The sequence below is a fragment of the Petaurus breviceps genome, unplaced genomic scaffold (genome assembly GCF_028583685.1).
Source record: "Petaurus breviceps papuanus isolate PSGF00001 unplaced genomic scaffold, PetGlider_PUasm1.0 90925, whole genome shotgun sequence".
NCBI classification, from domain to species: Eukaryota; Metazoa; Chordata; class Mammalia; order Diprotodontia; family Petauridae; genus Petaurus; species Petaurus breviceps.
In genome coordinates, this window is record NW_027187380.1 from 27,030,408 (window position 1) to 27,045,192 (window position 14,785).

At 36.7% G+C, this 14,785-nt stretch overlaps 1 protein-coding gene and 1 long non-coding RNA gene across 2 annotated transcripts in view; one reads left to right on the top strand and one right to left on the bottom strand.

Moving 5' to 3' along the window:
* The window catches only part of LOC138152623 (uncharacterized), a 634,969-nt gene that overhangs the window by 548,056 nt on the left and 72,128 nt on the right, over positions 1-14,785 (bottom strand). The window lies entirely within an intron of this gene.
* BPTF (bromodomain PHD finger transcription factor) overlaps positions 1-14,785 on the top strand; it is a 193,334-nt gene that overhangs the window by 132,421 nt on the left and 46,128 nt on the right. The window contains exons 17-20 of the mRNA XM_069076836.1: positions 692-944; positions 4,796-4,957; positions 5,145-5,296; positions 6,333-6,441. Of these exons, the coding sequence (XP_068932937.1) occupies positions 692-944; positions 4,796-4,957; positions 5,145-5,296; positions 6,333-6,441 (676 nt within the window). The remainder of the gene's footprint in view (positions 1-691; positions 945-4,795; positions 4,958-5,144; positions 5,297-6,332; positions 6,442-14,785) is intronic.

Sequence of the window (14,785 nt, forward strand, 5' to 3'; positions counted from 1 at the left end):
GAATTCACAAAACAATAACAATAAGCTGTTGGAAAGTTTGAGCATATTATTGTGACTAAAGTATGGCACGTTTCTGTTTTGATTGATCCAGCAGTCTGAAAGGTCATAATGTAAGAAGGACCAGACTAAATGGAAATAAACTTGACATTTATTTATGTTTATAATCACTTTTAAAAGTGATTTTTTTGAACACAGTAGTGTAGGAAGTCTAGAAAAGATCTTTATATGTTTCAGCTTGACTGAATGCAAATTTACTCCGTACAATAACAGCTATAGATATTGACATGCATTTTATAAGTCAATAAATTAGTATGGAAATTAAGTGAATATGATTTGCAGGTTCATCTGGGACCATTCCATCAGTGAACAACAGTGTCCTAATAAGATTACTAATGCCAGTTGTAATTTTAAATATTTATTTTCAGACAGAATTTGAGTTTATTCGTGTGGAGAAAATTTCTACCATTTGAGTTTCCTGTTATTTGAAGTAGACCTTGGCTTTTAAAAAATAAGATATATGGCTAGAATCAGATAGGAAATGGGTCATATTTTCAGGTGTTTGATATTTTACAAAAGGAGTATTTGAACTGAGGTTCTTAGCTTAAGAAGGAAACTAATTTTGGGACCTGTGAGCCTATCTGATGTAGAAAACGATCTTCTTAATTTTTATTTCCTTTGCTAACTTTTGTAGAAACGATTGGAGCAGCAGAAACAGCTACCAGCAGTAATTGCAGCCTCTACCACTGCTGCAACAAACAGTACCACCAACACAGTCTCCACCCCACAGAAAGTTGTGGTAGCCCCTATAAGTGGCCCAGTTACCACTGGAACCAAAGTGGTACTCACAACTAAGGTTGGATCTCCAGCCACAGTGACATTCCAGCAGAACAAGAACTTCCATCAAACATTTGCTACCTGGGTTAAACAAGGCCAGTCAAGTTCAGGTAAACAGTTGTCATTAAGTGAACAATTAATTTTATTTAAGAAAAATGTGTTCTACTTCTGCCTACTGAAATTAAATATTGTTTGGAAGTTAGCATTTCTCCAGGCACTGTTTGAATAAACAAGCCTCTTAAAATTTAGGTAAGCTGGGACTTAATGTCAGATACATTCTGTGATTGGGCCCATATTCAGTGTCTTCTCATCTTGTTAACACCTGCTAAAGCTCATATCCTACCAACATAAGTAATCTCACAGTTTTTAGCTAATACCTTCTCTTGCCCTTTTGCTATTTTATTTATAATACAATGAATCATTTAATGTTTGAAGGTGAGAGAGGAGAATCGACTTATTCAAGATCACATGTCTGTGTAGCTATAAAACCTAAGTGAGAAATAGTCTTTTAATATTCCAATCCAGAGCTCTGTCTTATTCATCCTCTTTCAACTATCTAAGACCAACTAAGCCATGTCTGTATATACATGGAGCATCATCAGAATTGAGGATAAGTGGCAATACCTGAGATCGTACTGCTAGTTGACACAACTGAGATAAGACACCACCCCTACCCTTGACCCCAGTCTTCAGACTCCCAGCCCATTGGTCTTTCTTCTAGACCAACATGGTCATGGCAACATGCCAACATAAATGTTTTCACTTTGATACTTTGAAGGAGCTTTGATTTCAAAAGTGTGGGTCCTGTCTGCAGCACTATGGACTTTACCCAGTCTCGCCCTGTCTGATGTCTGCTCATGGTTTCCTGTAACCTTCCATGGAGAATCTGCCAATATTCTAGAGGCTTTCCTCTTGTTCTTTTGATATTTCAGGGTTGACATACCACTCAAGCTCTCCCATCAGTTGTTTCTCATTCTCTGTACATAAGCTTACTGCTTTTTCTTCCCATACATATTCTTGATACTGTCTTTTAAGCCACTTGTGTCATGCAGGTCCCCATTGGTAAGATGCTGCATCCTGCCTACATACACTATGTTACAATATACATTGTTTTTTTTAAATTGGAAGCCCTGATTCTTCTGAGATTGTGCCATTCCATTGTTCACAATCATCCAGCATCATTGAAATGATATCAGTATCAGTAAGGGAGGGGATTGGCTTTTGTGGCATCAAGCTGTGCTTATTTCCCAGATGTGAATTAGTCCAGTCACTTCTAGCTCATCTTTACTATAGTACTTTTGTATACTTGAATTCTCCGCCCATCCAGCTATATGTAAAATCTGGATAAAAAGGTGTTCTTGTATTTTCAGCCACTTTATTTTTCTGTTGGGATGATTCATAGTATCATGGATCTAGAATTTGAAAGAACCCAAGAGGTCATCCTGCCAACCTTGTCATTTTACAAACAAGGATACTGAAGCCCACAGAGGTTAAGTGACTTGCCCAAGGTTACACAGGTAGGGCTGAGATGTGCAGTCACATCCTAGCAATCCAGTTATCCCTCTTTCCATTTTGACCACAGTCTTTCATATCACTGTGGATTTCATTGGGGGAAGGGGTTGTAGTGTTCTAGATTCAGTCTAATTCATACAGAATAGAATTTTAGAACACATCATTAACAGAACCTTTTGTTGGACTTTTTTAGAAGACAGTTTTCATGGCTATTGAACATCTAGGTCTCTATCAAGAAGAACTGGTTTGGTGTTGATATTGTTGTGTTAGAAAAAAGCAGTCTCTGGCATCACATCTCTTGTGGTTTCTTGTTGATGAAACACCTTGCTCTGCCTAATCAGATGCTTTCTTAAAATCAGTAAATAGCACTAGGATGTTTTCTATACCTCACTCATTAGTGTGATTGCAAACATGTGGTCCTCTGGAGAAAATTTCCTGTGAAAGCCTGCTCCTTCCCTTCTCACCTTTTCATCAAGGATGTATTTCTCTTCATGCAATACATTTCAGTTCTTTTTAAAAGAATATGCAGAGAGAGAAAGACAGAGAGAATGAGAGAGAGAGTATGTGTACACACACATACTTCCAAAAAGTATGCAATTTGGCTATTCACATTTTTTAGTTTGAACCGTATTTTCCAACATTTTCACCAACTTCCCCTTTTCCCTTTTTCAAAGTGTGGTTGCTGAGTATTGAATTTTGTGTTGACTTAATTGGAAGGAGCTTGTCAGGTTCTTCTTTGAACTTCTCCAACATTTTATCCTCAGCCCAGTTGTTGGTATATAAGTTGCAGTAATCTTCATAGTGACTGGTCATTTGCACTTATTAACATTACAGCTGCAGAGTGAGATGATTAAGTGTCTCAAGAAATAATGTTTCAGGGGTGGCCAAGTGGCTCAGCGAGTAAGAGTACCGGCTCCAGTGTTGGGATGACCTGGAGATCGAATCCCGGGCTCAGACACTCAGCACCACACCCAGAAATAACTGGCCGTGTAACCTTGAGCAAGGTACCTAACCCTGATTGCTTAAAAAAAAAAAAAAGAAATAATGTTTCTTGTTTCTTTGGTCATATGATGAAAGATGAGACCACCTATATGAGAAACTTGTATGTCATCTTTTCACTTAATTGAAGCTTTTTGTAGCTTCTAATTTAATACATCATGAGAATGTTGTTACTAATATGATTTGGTTCCTCTAGTAGCATATAAGCCTTTTCATTGTTAGATAAAATCACAAATTGAGAAGAGAATGCCACCAGTTGAATTAATGTTTGTAAGCTGTATAGAAAGTAGGATACTTAGCAAGCTTTTTCTGTCAACCCCCATTGCAGGTGGGATTTGGAGCCTTGTATTTGTTATAGGATTTCTCTTTAAGTTCATGTGGTTGGTAACTACTGCCAGATATATTTACAACACAGAAGTTATAGAGGTAAAAAACTTAGATTTTATTATTTTGTTCAAGCATAAGTTCAGACCTCAGAGATAACCTGAACCACCCCTATTAGGAGTCTCATAAACACTCTTATAGGCAAAATTATGTCAGAGTGATAGAGAAATAATTCTTTTACATATTACAATCTTGTAATGCCTTTTAGGCCATAAAAGTTAAAGAGAAGATAATTGATCCTTAATTCCATATTTCCTTCAATGAAATATTAAAAGTTGAACAATCTTTGTGAAAAAGAGTCATAATCTCTCATATGCCCCCTAAAGAAGCAAACCTTTTCAAACAAACTTTATAGGTAAACTAAGGTTACAGATTAAACTTTTAATTTAAAGGTTTTACAAACAGACTGATAGAGGGAAGATATTGAAATGTCACCAGAATAACCAAGAAGACTTGGCATCAGGGAAATCTTTCTTTCAGCAGTTAACTAGTGGGGCTAAGAAATAACTCAATCACTTTGGCTTGCCTTTGGCTTCTATCTGAGGAGTGTCAAACCATCTTTTGTTATTTCATGCATCAGATTTTGATCAGGGAAGGTAAAAGGAGACAGACTTTTAGTTAACCAAAATTTGAAAGAAAAAAAAAATGGCCCTGAGTCCTGAATAATAAAAGGAAAATTTCAAAACCCATACCATATTTTTTTTTCATCAGTTTCGTTAGTTTGGTTTTTTAATTATCACCAGGGATAAGCTTCTCAAGATTTAGTAGAGCTGTTACTTAAAGGCAGACACATACATAACTGGGATTTTCTCTTTTGGTAGGATCTACCAAAGCTTATGTTTGACTGGCATAACCTTTAAAATCCCAAACTTACTTTAGTAAAAGGAATATTTAAATAGATGAAACTTAAATCGAAATAAAAGGTATATTTAAAGAAATGAAAGGGCAGAATCTTCTTGTAAGTATGCAAATACATCATTTTATGCCTTGGAACTTCTTCCTAGAAGTGACTATATTGCTGGTTGTCTTAAATCTAAAACTTATTGAATGTCTTATACCCTAATAGCCACCAGCACAGCTGCTACATCTGCTACAACCATTGCCAGCACAGGTCAGACGTTCCAAATTACAGGCAGCCCAGTTACTATGGCAGGAAAAGTAATTACCAAACTACCGCTTCCTGCAAATAGCAAGATTGTTGCTGTAAATGTGCCAACAACGCAAGGAGGTAAGGAAGAAAAGTTGTAAAGACCTTTAATTCATGTGTATAGTTTTGCCTTTATTTTCTTTCTTCTCTTCTGTGTTGTTGGGTCTCATAGTCTGTGTATCCCACTGTAACCTTTCCAGTTTGTAATTACTTCAGGGAAACCTAGCAGCACCTGTGCATTATTAATGAATTCTTAATTTTTTTCAAGGTGTTGTTCAGGTTCAACAGAAAGTCCTGGGTATCATTCCATCAAGTACAGGTGCAAGTCAGCAAACTTTTACTTCATTCCAGCCAAGAACAGCTACAGTCACTATTAGACCAAACACCCCAGGCACTGTAGGTACCACAAGTAATTCACAGGTAAGACTTCTTTTCTGAGGTTACCTCATTTTTCATTGTGGTCAAGCACAGTGGGTTGGGTTTTTCAGAGTAGCCTAACCCAGGCTCTCATTTTCCCTTACCTATTGCTCCTTAATCTATGAAAAATCATTGTTCTGAAAAATCTGTTCTTCTATTTGTTAGATTTCTAAAATATGAGAGATTAATTATTAAACAGTTAAACACTAACCATTGACCAGGTGGACTTTCATTTAGTATCAGTTAGTATGTTCTTCTGAATAGTAAGTGTTAAATTAGGAATTTTTTAAAGAAAATTTTCCTTTTATTATAGCTTGCAAATTTGCACTGGATCATCATCTGTGCTTAAAACATGCTGTGGGCAAGTAAGAATTTGAAGAATAAAAATAAATTACAACCCACAACATTATATCTATATTTAATGAAGCACTTGATATGTACATATATGTGTGTGTATACACATATATATCATATGCATCATTTTTTGTGACACTGATAACTGTCAGATAGGAAGGTAATCGAAACTTTTCTGAACATTTTCTTAACCTAAGACAAAACTGAATTAATGCGTTCTATAGTTTCTTCTTTCATACAATAAAGGAACGTCTGATTTCTTACTCCTTTAACTGGTAGCTGTAATCTGCTCAGAGGAAAAATGGGAACCTCATATTGCTTTTCCAAAGTACCTAGAAGCTAGGGATAGTTTTGAGTATGGCCTTCATTAGGTCTTGTAACTTTCCTTTAGACCATTGTGTGTCTTGGTCAGTTGAGAAACTTGAGATTATTCTCAACAGAATCAAACACATTATCAAGAAGAAGAGTAAAAAATATTTGTGGGTTTCTTTTTTGTTTGTTTTTCAAAAATGTAAGCATTATTCAAATGTATTCAAAATGTAATATCTGGGGACATCTGACATTTATCCAGAGATTTCTCACATTTTACCAAGCATAGTATACTTAGAAGATCTTGAGTTCAAAAATCATCATTCCTGAGTCTTGAAAAACATTTGAATTCATGTCCCCTTTGTGTCATTGATAGGTAATCACAGGGACTCAGATCCGTCCTGGTATGACAGTGATTAGAACACCACTCCAACAATCAACCCTAGGAAAGACAATTATTCGAACACCTCTGATGGTACAGCAAGGTATTCTTCCAGCCAGTAGGTTCATTTTTATTTTTAAGTATATGAAATCCGTCATATTCTGTACTACTGATCATTCTCCATAATAGAAAATTACAAGTTAGTATTAATATTTCTCTACTAAGTGCTTCTATTGTGATCTTCCAAAAAAAAGCTGGATTATTAAATTTCAAAATTTTGATATTGAGTAAAGTACTGTTAAATGATAATTAGTAATTTGTAAATTGTAATGAATTAAAATATTTATAAACTATCTACAGATATAAAATAGTTTTAGAATTTATAATGCTGGAAAAAAATTACCTGCTTGCCATCTCTTCTAGCTAAAGTGAAAGAACGGGGCAACAGTGGTATGTTAAAGGATACTGAACAACTACTCCTATTGAACTCATGTTTGCTAAATAGCAATAGAACCAGAAGAAACCTCCAGTTAAATTTAGTTAATCTAGTGTGTCTCACCCTAGCTAAATTTAGTTCTGTTTAAACTTTAGTTTGTGTGAACTGATTGTAAAAATCAAATCATCTGTTTAGTCAGCTATTCCTGAGGCCTCTACATAAGTACTACTCCAGTGCTTTATTTTGTTATGGAAGCATGGGCATGAATCTAGATTATTTTTATTGTTGTTGTTTCACTTTTGCTGTTTTTTTTCTTTCTGAATGTTGTGTGTATCTATCTGTCTGTCTGTCTGTCTGTCTGTCTGTCTCTCTGTCTTTCTTTGTAACATTATGATTTCCTAATGTTTCCCCTATCCACTTCCTGTGATAGAGACCTCCCTTGTAACAAATAACTACAGTCAAGCAAAACAAAGGAACGCTATTGACCATGTATACAATTATATATCCTATTCCCTTGCACTGGTTCACCACCTCTCTAGCATTCTTTACTCTGAAGTTGTCATTTATGAGCCTCAATCATTGAAAGCTTCTAGCAAAGCTTATGCCCTGGTAGGTTTTACCAAACTTAGAAAACCTTCAATTCGTGTACATTCTCAGTGACAAATTGCCAGTTACTGCCTCATATTGCCTTGAGCAAGTCATTTAATCTGAGTGTCTGGGTCTCCATTTCCTCATCTATAAAATGAAATGGTGGAGGTGGTTCAGATTGGATCACCTCCCAAGTACTTTTATCTCTAAAGTCCTCCATAACTGTATCTGTGGATCTGAGGATCAGTTTAGGAAAGTACAGAGAGTTTTGTTATCAGTATATTGACCACTTAGTAATAAACATAATAATAAGTAATAAATCATGGGAACCCAAGAAACACAGAAAAACACAAAATGATATTCAGCCTGTATAGCCTTTTCAAAGTGGTATTGGCAGAGTAAGTGGCAGGAAAGAGGCTAAGAGGGGTTAACAATGCCATGGTTCTTAAATCATCTATATGTATTAATTTAACTGTTGGTACTTTAAATGAGAGCCATTGGCCAACAAGCTGATACGGAACTGGAGGAACTGAAACATAACAATATGATATTTTTGTTACGTTTGAAACCAGAAAGCATAGGGAAGAAGGGTAACTCCTAGGTTCTCCCAGCCAGTCCCTTCCAGTGCTAGAAATATGATTCTGTGGTCTATTGAAGAGGGTGAAGAGAAATTCTATTAACTTGACAGGATGCTTCAAACCAGATCTACATATACAGTGATACTTGGAAACTTCAAAACAAAGATGGTGACAAAAGAAGACAGTGAGAAATATGTTGGAAAACATGGTTTGAAATTAAGAAAGGAAAGAAGTCAAAAGGCTTGAGGCTTTACACACCAAGCATCACATAATTAATATAATAATATAATATAATATAATATAATATAATATAATATAATATAATATAATATAATATAATATGATATGATATACAATGTAATATGATATACAATATAATGCAATATAATACAGTATAACACATAACATCACAACATACAAGAAGCAGTTGGTTAACACTTCATTTTCGAATCAAGTGTCTATATGTACTGATATCATGCACTTGTTATATTGTAAGTAAGAGTCATCACCCAGATGAAAGGAGTAAAATGAAAAGATGATGCATGTAATTACAACTCCAACCTGACACTGATTATGAAAACATGGGTCCTGAATTAGAAAGAAAAGCCATTTGAAACCAGTTATAACCATTTTCCTATAAAAGTTTAACTGATATAGAATAATCACTACTACAAAGAGACCAAAAGGGCACACACCTTGAAAAGCCATTAAACAAGCAAAAGACTAGGCAGTTAAAAGGAAACATGGGTTTGGAATATAAACTTGCTTGAAAATGTTATAATAGGTAATGATAGAAGAGTATAAGCATTATCATCTGGCAAAACAGCAAAGAATGATGCAAGGGAAAATGAATCTATAAAAATCTTGATATGAAACCCAATTAAGCCAGATTATTAGAAGAATATTTGTAGATAAAACTGTAAGGAAGAGTTGAAATAAATGAAAAACGGATTAGTTCTGCATCATGAACTCTTTTCATCCTTAGGGTAGCAGAATTACCATATTTAGTACATTATTATTACCTTAGTTCCCTATTACTGTGTGATCTAATCTTTCAATAAGCATTTATTAAGCATGCACTATCCTGGGTACTCTTAACTGCTGTTTATATAAATATAAAGAATGAAACAATTGCTACTCTTATGTAGCTTACATTCTAACAGAAGAGAGCACCTAAAGTAGAATCAGAAATTGTAGCTGGACCAGACCAGGTACACATAAAATAAGTTCATGCTGAAGGAAATACAATTCTTAAAGCATTGAGAGGCTAGTTTTTAAGATATCTAAAAGAGGGAAATGGGGGTGGCTAGCTGGCGCAGTGAATAGAGCACTGGCCCTGGAGTCAGGAGGACCTGGGTTTGGATCCGGCCTCAGACACTAACACAAAAACTAGCCGTGTGACCCTGGGCAAGTCACTTAATCCCAACTGCCCTCCAAAAAGCAAAAAAAAAAAAAAAAAAAAAAGAGGGGATGGCATGTAAGTACATTTCCTGTTGTGCCAAGCACTGTTCAAAAAGCTGAAAATAGAAATAAAAAAGTAAGACAGTTTCTGCCTTCATGTAGGGGACACATAGAAGGATTCAGCTACAGGACATTTGGCAACGCCCAGTGGTTTAGAAGGCACAGCAGTAGGGTAAATAGTAAGGCCCAGTTGTTCAACATCTTACTGAAAGAATTCTAATTTTACAGCATCGAAATATTGTGAACAGCCAGTGATTATTGAGAAGTGTGAGGTAGGCCCAGGAGTTGCAGTGAAGCAGGGTTCTGGGTTACCTCAATCAGGAATGGGACATTGGCAAAGGTGTGCGGAGTCTAGGGTGCAGTGGGGATGGTGACAGCATCTACCAGGGAAAGATAATTCAGCACCTAGTAAGAACTGTGAAATGGTTGGGGCATAGAAAGGGAAGGGCTGCCTATAGCCTGTTCCTTCTGGGCCCTTAGGACCTCATTGAGAGCCAGACTGATTTTCAAACTACCTGATAGAGGAGAAGGATGCCCAGATGGCGAAAAAATCACATGCTTTATCATTACCCCAGAAATGATAAAAAGGACTTTTGTAGAAACTTGTTCATCTCTAAAAGATTTTAAGAGTATGAGCGGAAAAAAAAAATCATACTAATGACTAACATTTGCCGAGCACTCACTTTGCAAATCACTTAACATATATTACCTCATTTAATGCTTAGAACTTGCATGAGGTAGGTGCTGTTGTTATCTCCATTATATAGATGAGGATATTAAAGCTGACAGGAGTTTAAGTGACTTCCCCCCGAGGTCTCACAGCTTGTAAGTATATAAAGTGTTATGCAAAGCTTAGGTCTTCCTGATTTTAATAAAAACATGAGATGAAACATTCAGTTTTTCTAGAGCAGGTCATTTTTTTTCTTACTTATGCCTTATCTAGCATTTTATCCTTTATTCTTTCTTTCTTTCTTCACTTTTAGTCTACAACATTCAGTTATACAGTCCCTCGAGTTCCAAATTTTCTCCCCCTCCCTCTCCTCCCACTCTACCCGCCCCCTCAAGGTGGCATGCAATCAAATATAGGTTCTACAAAACCTTTACATTAAACATTAGTCAAGTTGTAAAGAAGGGTTATAACCAATGGAGTGAACAATGAGAAAAAAGGGACAAAACACAGAGAGAGCAAGTAGTTTGCTTTGATCTGCATTCAGACTCTATAGTTCTTTCTCTGGATGTGGATATCCCTTTCCCTCATGAGTCTTTTTTCTTTTTTTTGGAATGGGGAGGGCAGGGCAATTGGGGTAAAGTGACTTGCCCAAGGTCACATAGCTAGTAAGTGTTGCATGTCTGAGGTCGAATTTGAACTCAGTTCCTTCTGACTGACTCCAGGGCCGGTGCTTTATTCACTGCGCCACATAGCCACCCCTATCATCAGTCTTTTGTAGTTTTCTTCCAACCTTGTATTGCTGAGAGGAGCCCAGTCTATCAAAGTTAGTCATCACACATACCATGTGTCTGTAATTGTGTACAAAGTTCTTCTGGTTCTGCTCTCCTCATTCACCATCAGTTTATATAAGTCTCTCCAGGTTATTATGAAGGCTGTCTGCTTCTAATTTTTTATTGCACAGTAGTATTCCATTACATTCATATACCACAACTTGTTTATTAGCCATTCACCAATTGATGGGCATCCTCTTGATTTCCGATTCGTTGCCACCACAAAAAGCTGTTATAAATATTTTTGTACATATGGGTCTTTCTCCCACTTAAATGATCTCTTTGGGATACAGCCCTAGAAGTGGTATTACTGGGTCAAAGGGTATGCTCATTTTTATAGCCCTTTGAGCATAGTTCCAGATTGCTTTCCAGAATTTTTGGATCGGTTCACTACTCCACCAGCAATGCATTAGTGTTCCAGTTTTTCCACATTCTCTCCAGCATTTATCATTTTCCTGTTTTGTCATGTTAGCCAATCTGACTGGTGAGATTTGGTACCTCAAGAGTTGTTTTGATTTTCATTTCTCTAATCAATAGAGATTTAGAGCATTTTTTCATATGATTATAGATATCTTCAATTTCTTCCTCTGAAAACTGCCTGTTCATATCCTTTGACCATTTATCAATTGGGGTATGACTTGTATCCTTATAGATTTGACTCAGTTCTCTGTATATTTTAGAAATGAGGCCTTTATCAGAGATACTGGTTGTAAAAATTCTTTCCCAGTTTTCCACTTCCCTCCTAATCTTGGTTACATTGGCTTTGTGTAAAACCTTTTCAATTTAATGTAATCAAAATTATCCATTTTGTATTTTGTAATGTAGAGCAGGTCATTTTTACAACCATATAATTGACTTGAGAGGAATAGAAAATATATTATCTTGCTGTATCTATTGGTTTCTTTTTGTAATATTTGGCTCATTACAGCAATATACAACCTTAAAAGGTCCCCCCCTTTTTTTTTTTTAAAGCAATTGGGGTTAAGTAAGTTGCTCAAGGTTACACGGCCAGTTATTTCTGGGTGGGTGCTAAGTATCTGAGCCCAGATTCGATCCCAGGTCATCCTGACTCTGGGGCTGGTGCTCCTACTCGCTGTGCCACCTGGCCGCCCCTAAAAGGATCTTTCAACAAAAAATGTCTCCCATGCATCCATTCATAAAACATATCTTCTCAGTGCAAGCAAAAAGTTTTGGTTATTGATCTCCTGCTACTCCATATCAAGCAGAGCATAAAACAGGAAGACAGATGTACACCAAAGATGTTCACCACTGTCATAAAAGATGTTCTGAACAGATTGTATGTGGAAAATGGATTTCCTTTAGGTGGTAAAGTCTTTCAAATATTCCTCCTTGAAGATGACATCAAGCCCAAGAATATTAAAAGGCCTCCTCAGTGAAATCCTTCACCATTTAAAAGCTAGAATCTAACACACAAAGGACCAACTGGATGAAGAGTGCCTATTGTCCAGATGATGACAGGAAGTTGTTGTAGGCTAACTTTGGAGGCATTCAGACAGACACTGGATCAAGAATGGTCTAAGGTCAGAATTTAAAGGAGGATGAAAGTAGCTGGATTATTCGGGAAATTTCACTGTTTTTTCAAAGATGTCAAGCTGCTTCCTGATTCAGAGCACCGTCTTTTTAACTCTACTATTTTTCTGGTCATGTAAATAGACTGAGAATCACATAATCTAAAAATTGAAATTGTCAGTGACCAAAAAGGCAGTGCATGGATGTAAGCACACTGCAGAAAATCAATCAGTAAACATTTATCAGATGCCTTCAGTGTGCCAGACACTGTGCTAAAAAGGAAGTAAAAAGCAGCCCCTGCTTTCAAGGAGCTTACATGGAGAAGACAACATGCAAGCAATTATATATATCAAAGGAAGCTATATACTGGATCAGTAGGAAATAATTAACAGAAGGAAAGTACTAGAATTAAGAGGTTGAGTAAGGCTTCCTGTAAAAGGTAGGATTTTTGTTGGTATTTAAAAAGTAGTTGAGGGAGGTCAGTAGGTAGAATTGAAGAGGGAGATCATTCCAGGCATAGAAATGGCCAAAAAAAATGCTTAGAAATGAGTATCTTTGATGATGTCTGTATACTGCTTTTGCAATGAAGTAGTATAAAAGATAATAGCTGGAAGATAGGCCTGTGGTACAGTGACCAATTCACCAATACCTTCTGCTTCTTTGACTGGAGAGCAGAAACACAAAGCTCCAGGACCTCTATTTTAAGAGGGAGTTCAGCAGAGTTTTTTCTCCCCTTTTTATAGTACCTGTGCTGCTTTTGGACTTCTTCATAACTTTCCATCCTCCCTGCACTGGTATCTCTTCCCCCTCCACTTTTCAGTTTCCTTTTAGGTATTGTAATTCACCATTAGATTATGAACTCTTTGAGGGCAAGGACTATTTGTTTTCACTTATACTTGCATCCCTAGCACTTAGTAAAGGGCCAGGCACATAGTAAGCACTTAATAAATGTTTATTGATTGATAATGTGTGGGATGATGGATGGAGAGCCTGAATGCTTTGATAACCACAGAAAAAAAACAAATTAAAATAAGGTCCTCTCTCTTGTCCTGAAAGGAACCAAAAAATAAATATAAGCTGACGCTGGCAGTACAGGGGCTGCACCAAGAAAGGCATCACTAGCTCAGGCAAACATCGAGCCTGGAAGAGAGTAATTGTACCAGAGCAGCTGGAGTAAGCTCTCATAAATGAACCTGAACTTAGTTCATGCTCTGAAGGAAAGTCAAAAGCCAGCAAGACCCAGTAATGGAAGACCTATAGCCAGAGTACACCCCTGCATCACCACCCACGAATGCAGGACCTGGCTATCCACATATCAGAATGTTGAGAGCCACAACAGGAGGCAAGGTTTGCTCAATAACTAAGAACCAATGCCAAGAAAATTGTGCAAGAGACAGTAGTCATTGTGATCTCTGGCATCCCACTTGCCCCTCTCAGAACTGAAGAAAGGGATAAAATCAACTGATTAGGGATCATACAACAAGAAGACAAACTTACCAAGAGCTCTGTCTCCAATTGATCACTTGGAGATTTGAGACAAAACAGGAATTGGAGCATAGGATGGGACCTAATTACTAGCTAGCCCATGCAGATGAACAGCAGCATTCATACTACAGAAGGGGAAGGATCACGGAAGGCCTTTGCAACACATCTAACAGTGCCAGAGGTAACTGTCCCTACAACAAAAGTCCTGAGCCCAAAATCTGAGACAGAAAATAATGATTAAACAGATTAAACACTAAATACAATGAAAGAAACTTGAAAATAATCCTACAATTAAAAACAGAGTCTCAGATAGGAACAAATGCTTTGTCCACAAGTATGAAAGTGTCTTGGAGAAATGAAGTGATAAAAGCATGAGATTAGAGTTTGGTGGAATTGGGAGAGAATTAAAAGAGTAAATAGTTTAGAAGGTAGAAAATCTTTTTTTGCCTTTTTTTGGAGGGCAATTGGGGTTAAACGACTCACTCAAGGTCACACAGCTAGTTTTTTGTGTGTTGTGTCTGGGGCCGGATTTGAACTCAGGTCCTCCAGACTCCAGGGCCAGTGCTTTATTCACTGCACTACCTAGCTGCCCCAGGAAGTGGATTCTGAAAAATAAAATGGAGAAAACAGAACTCAGTGACTGAAACATAAAGCAATCTTAGGACAAAGTCAAAACATTTTTAAAAAATAAAAGAAAATATCAAGTATCCGCTATCCAAATATCGAGTATCTAGAAATCCAACAGGTCAAGGAGAGAGAATTTAAGAACCGTTGTATTATTTGAAAACCGTGACAAAAAAATAAAACTTAGATATGATATTTCAAAAAATCAAGAAAGAAAACTGCTCAGATCTATATAAATTAGAGGG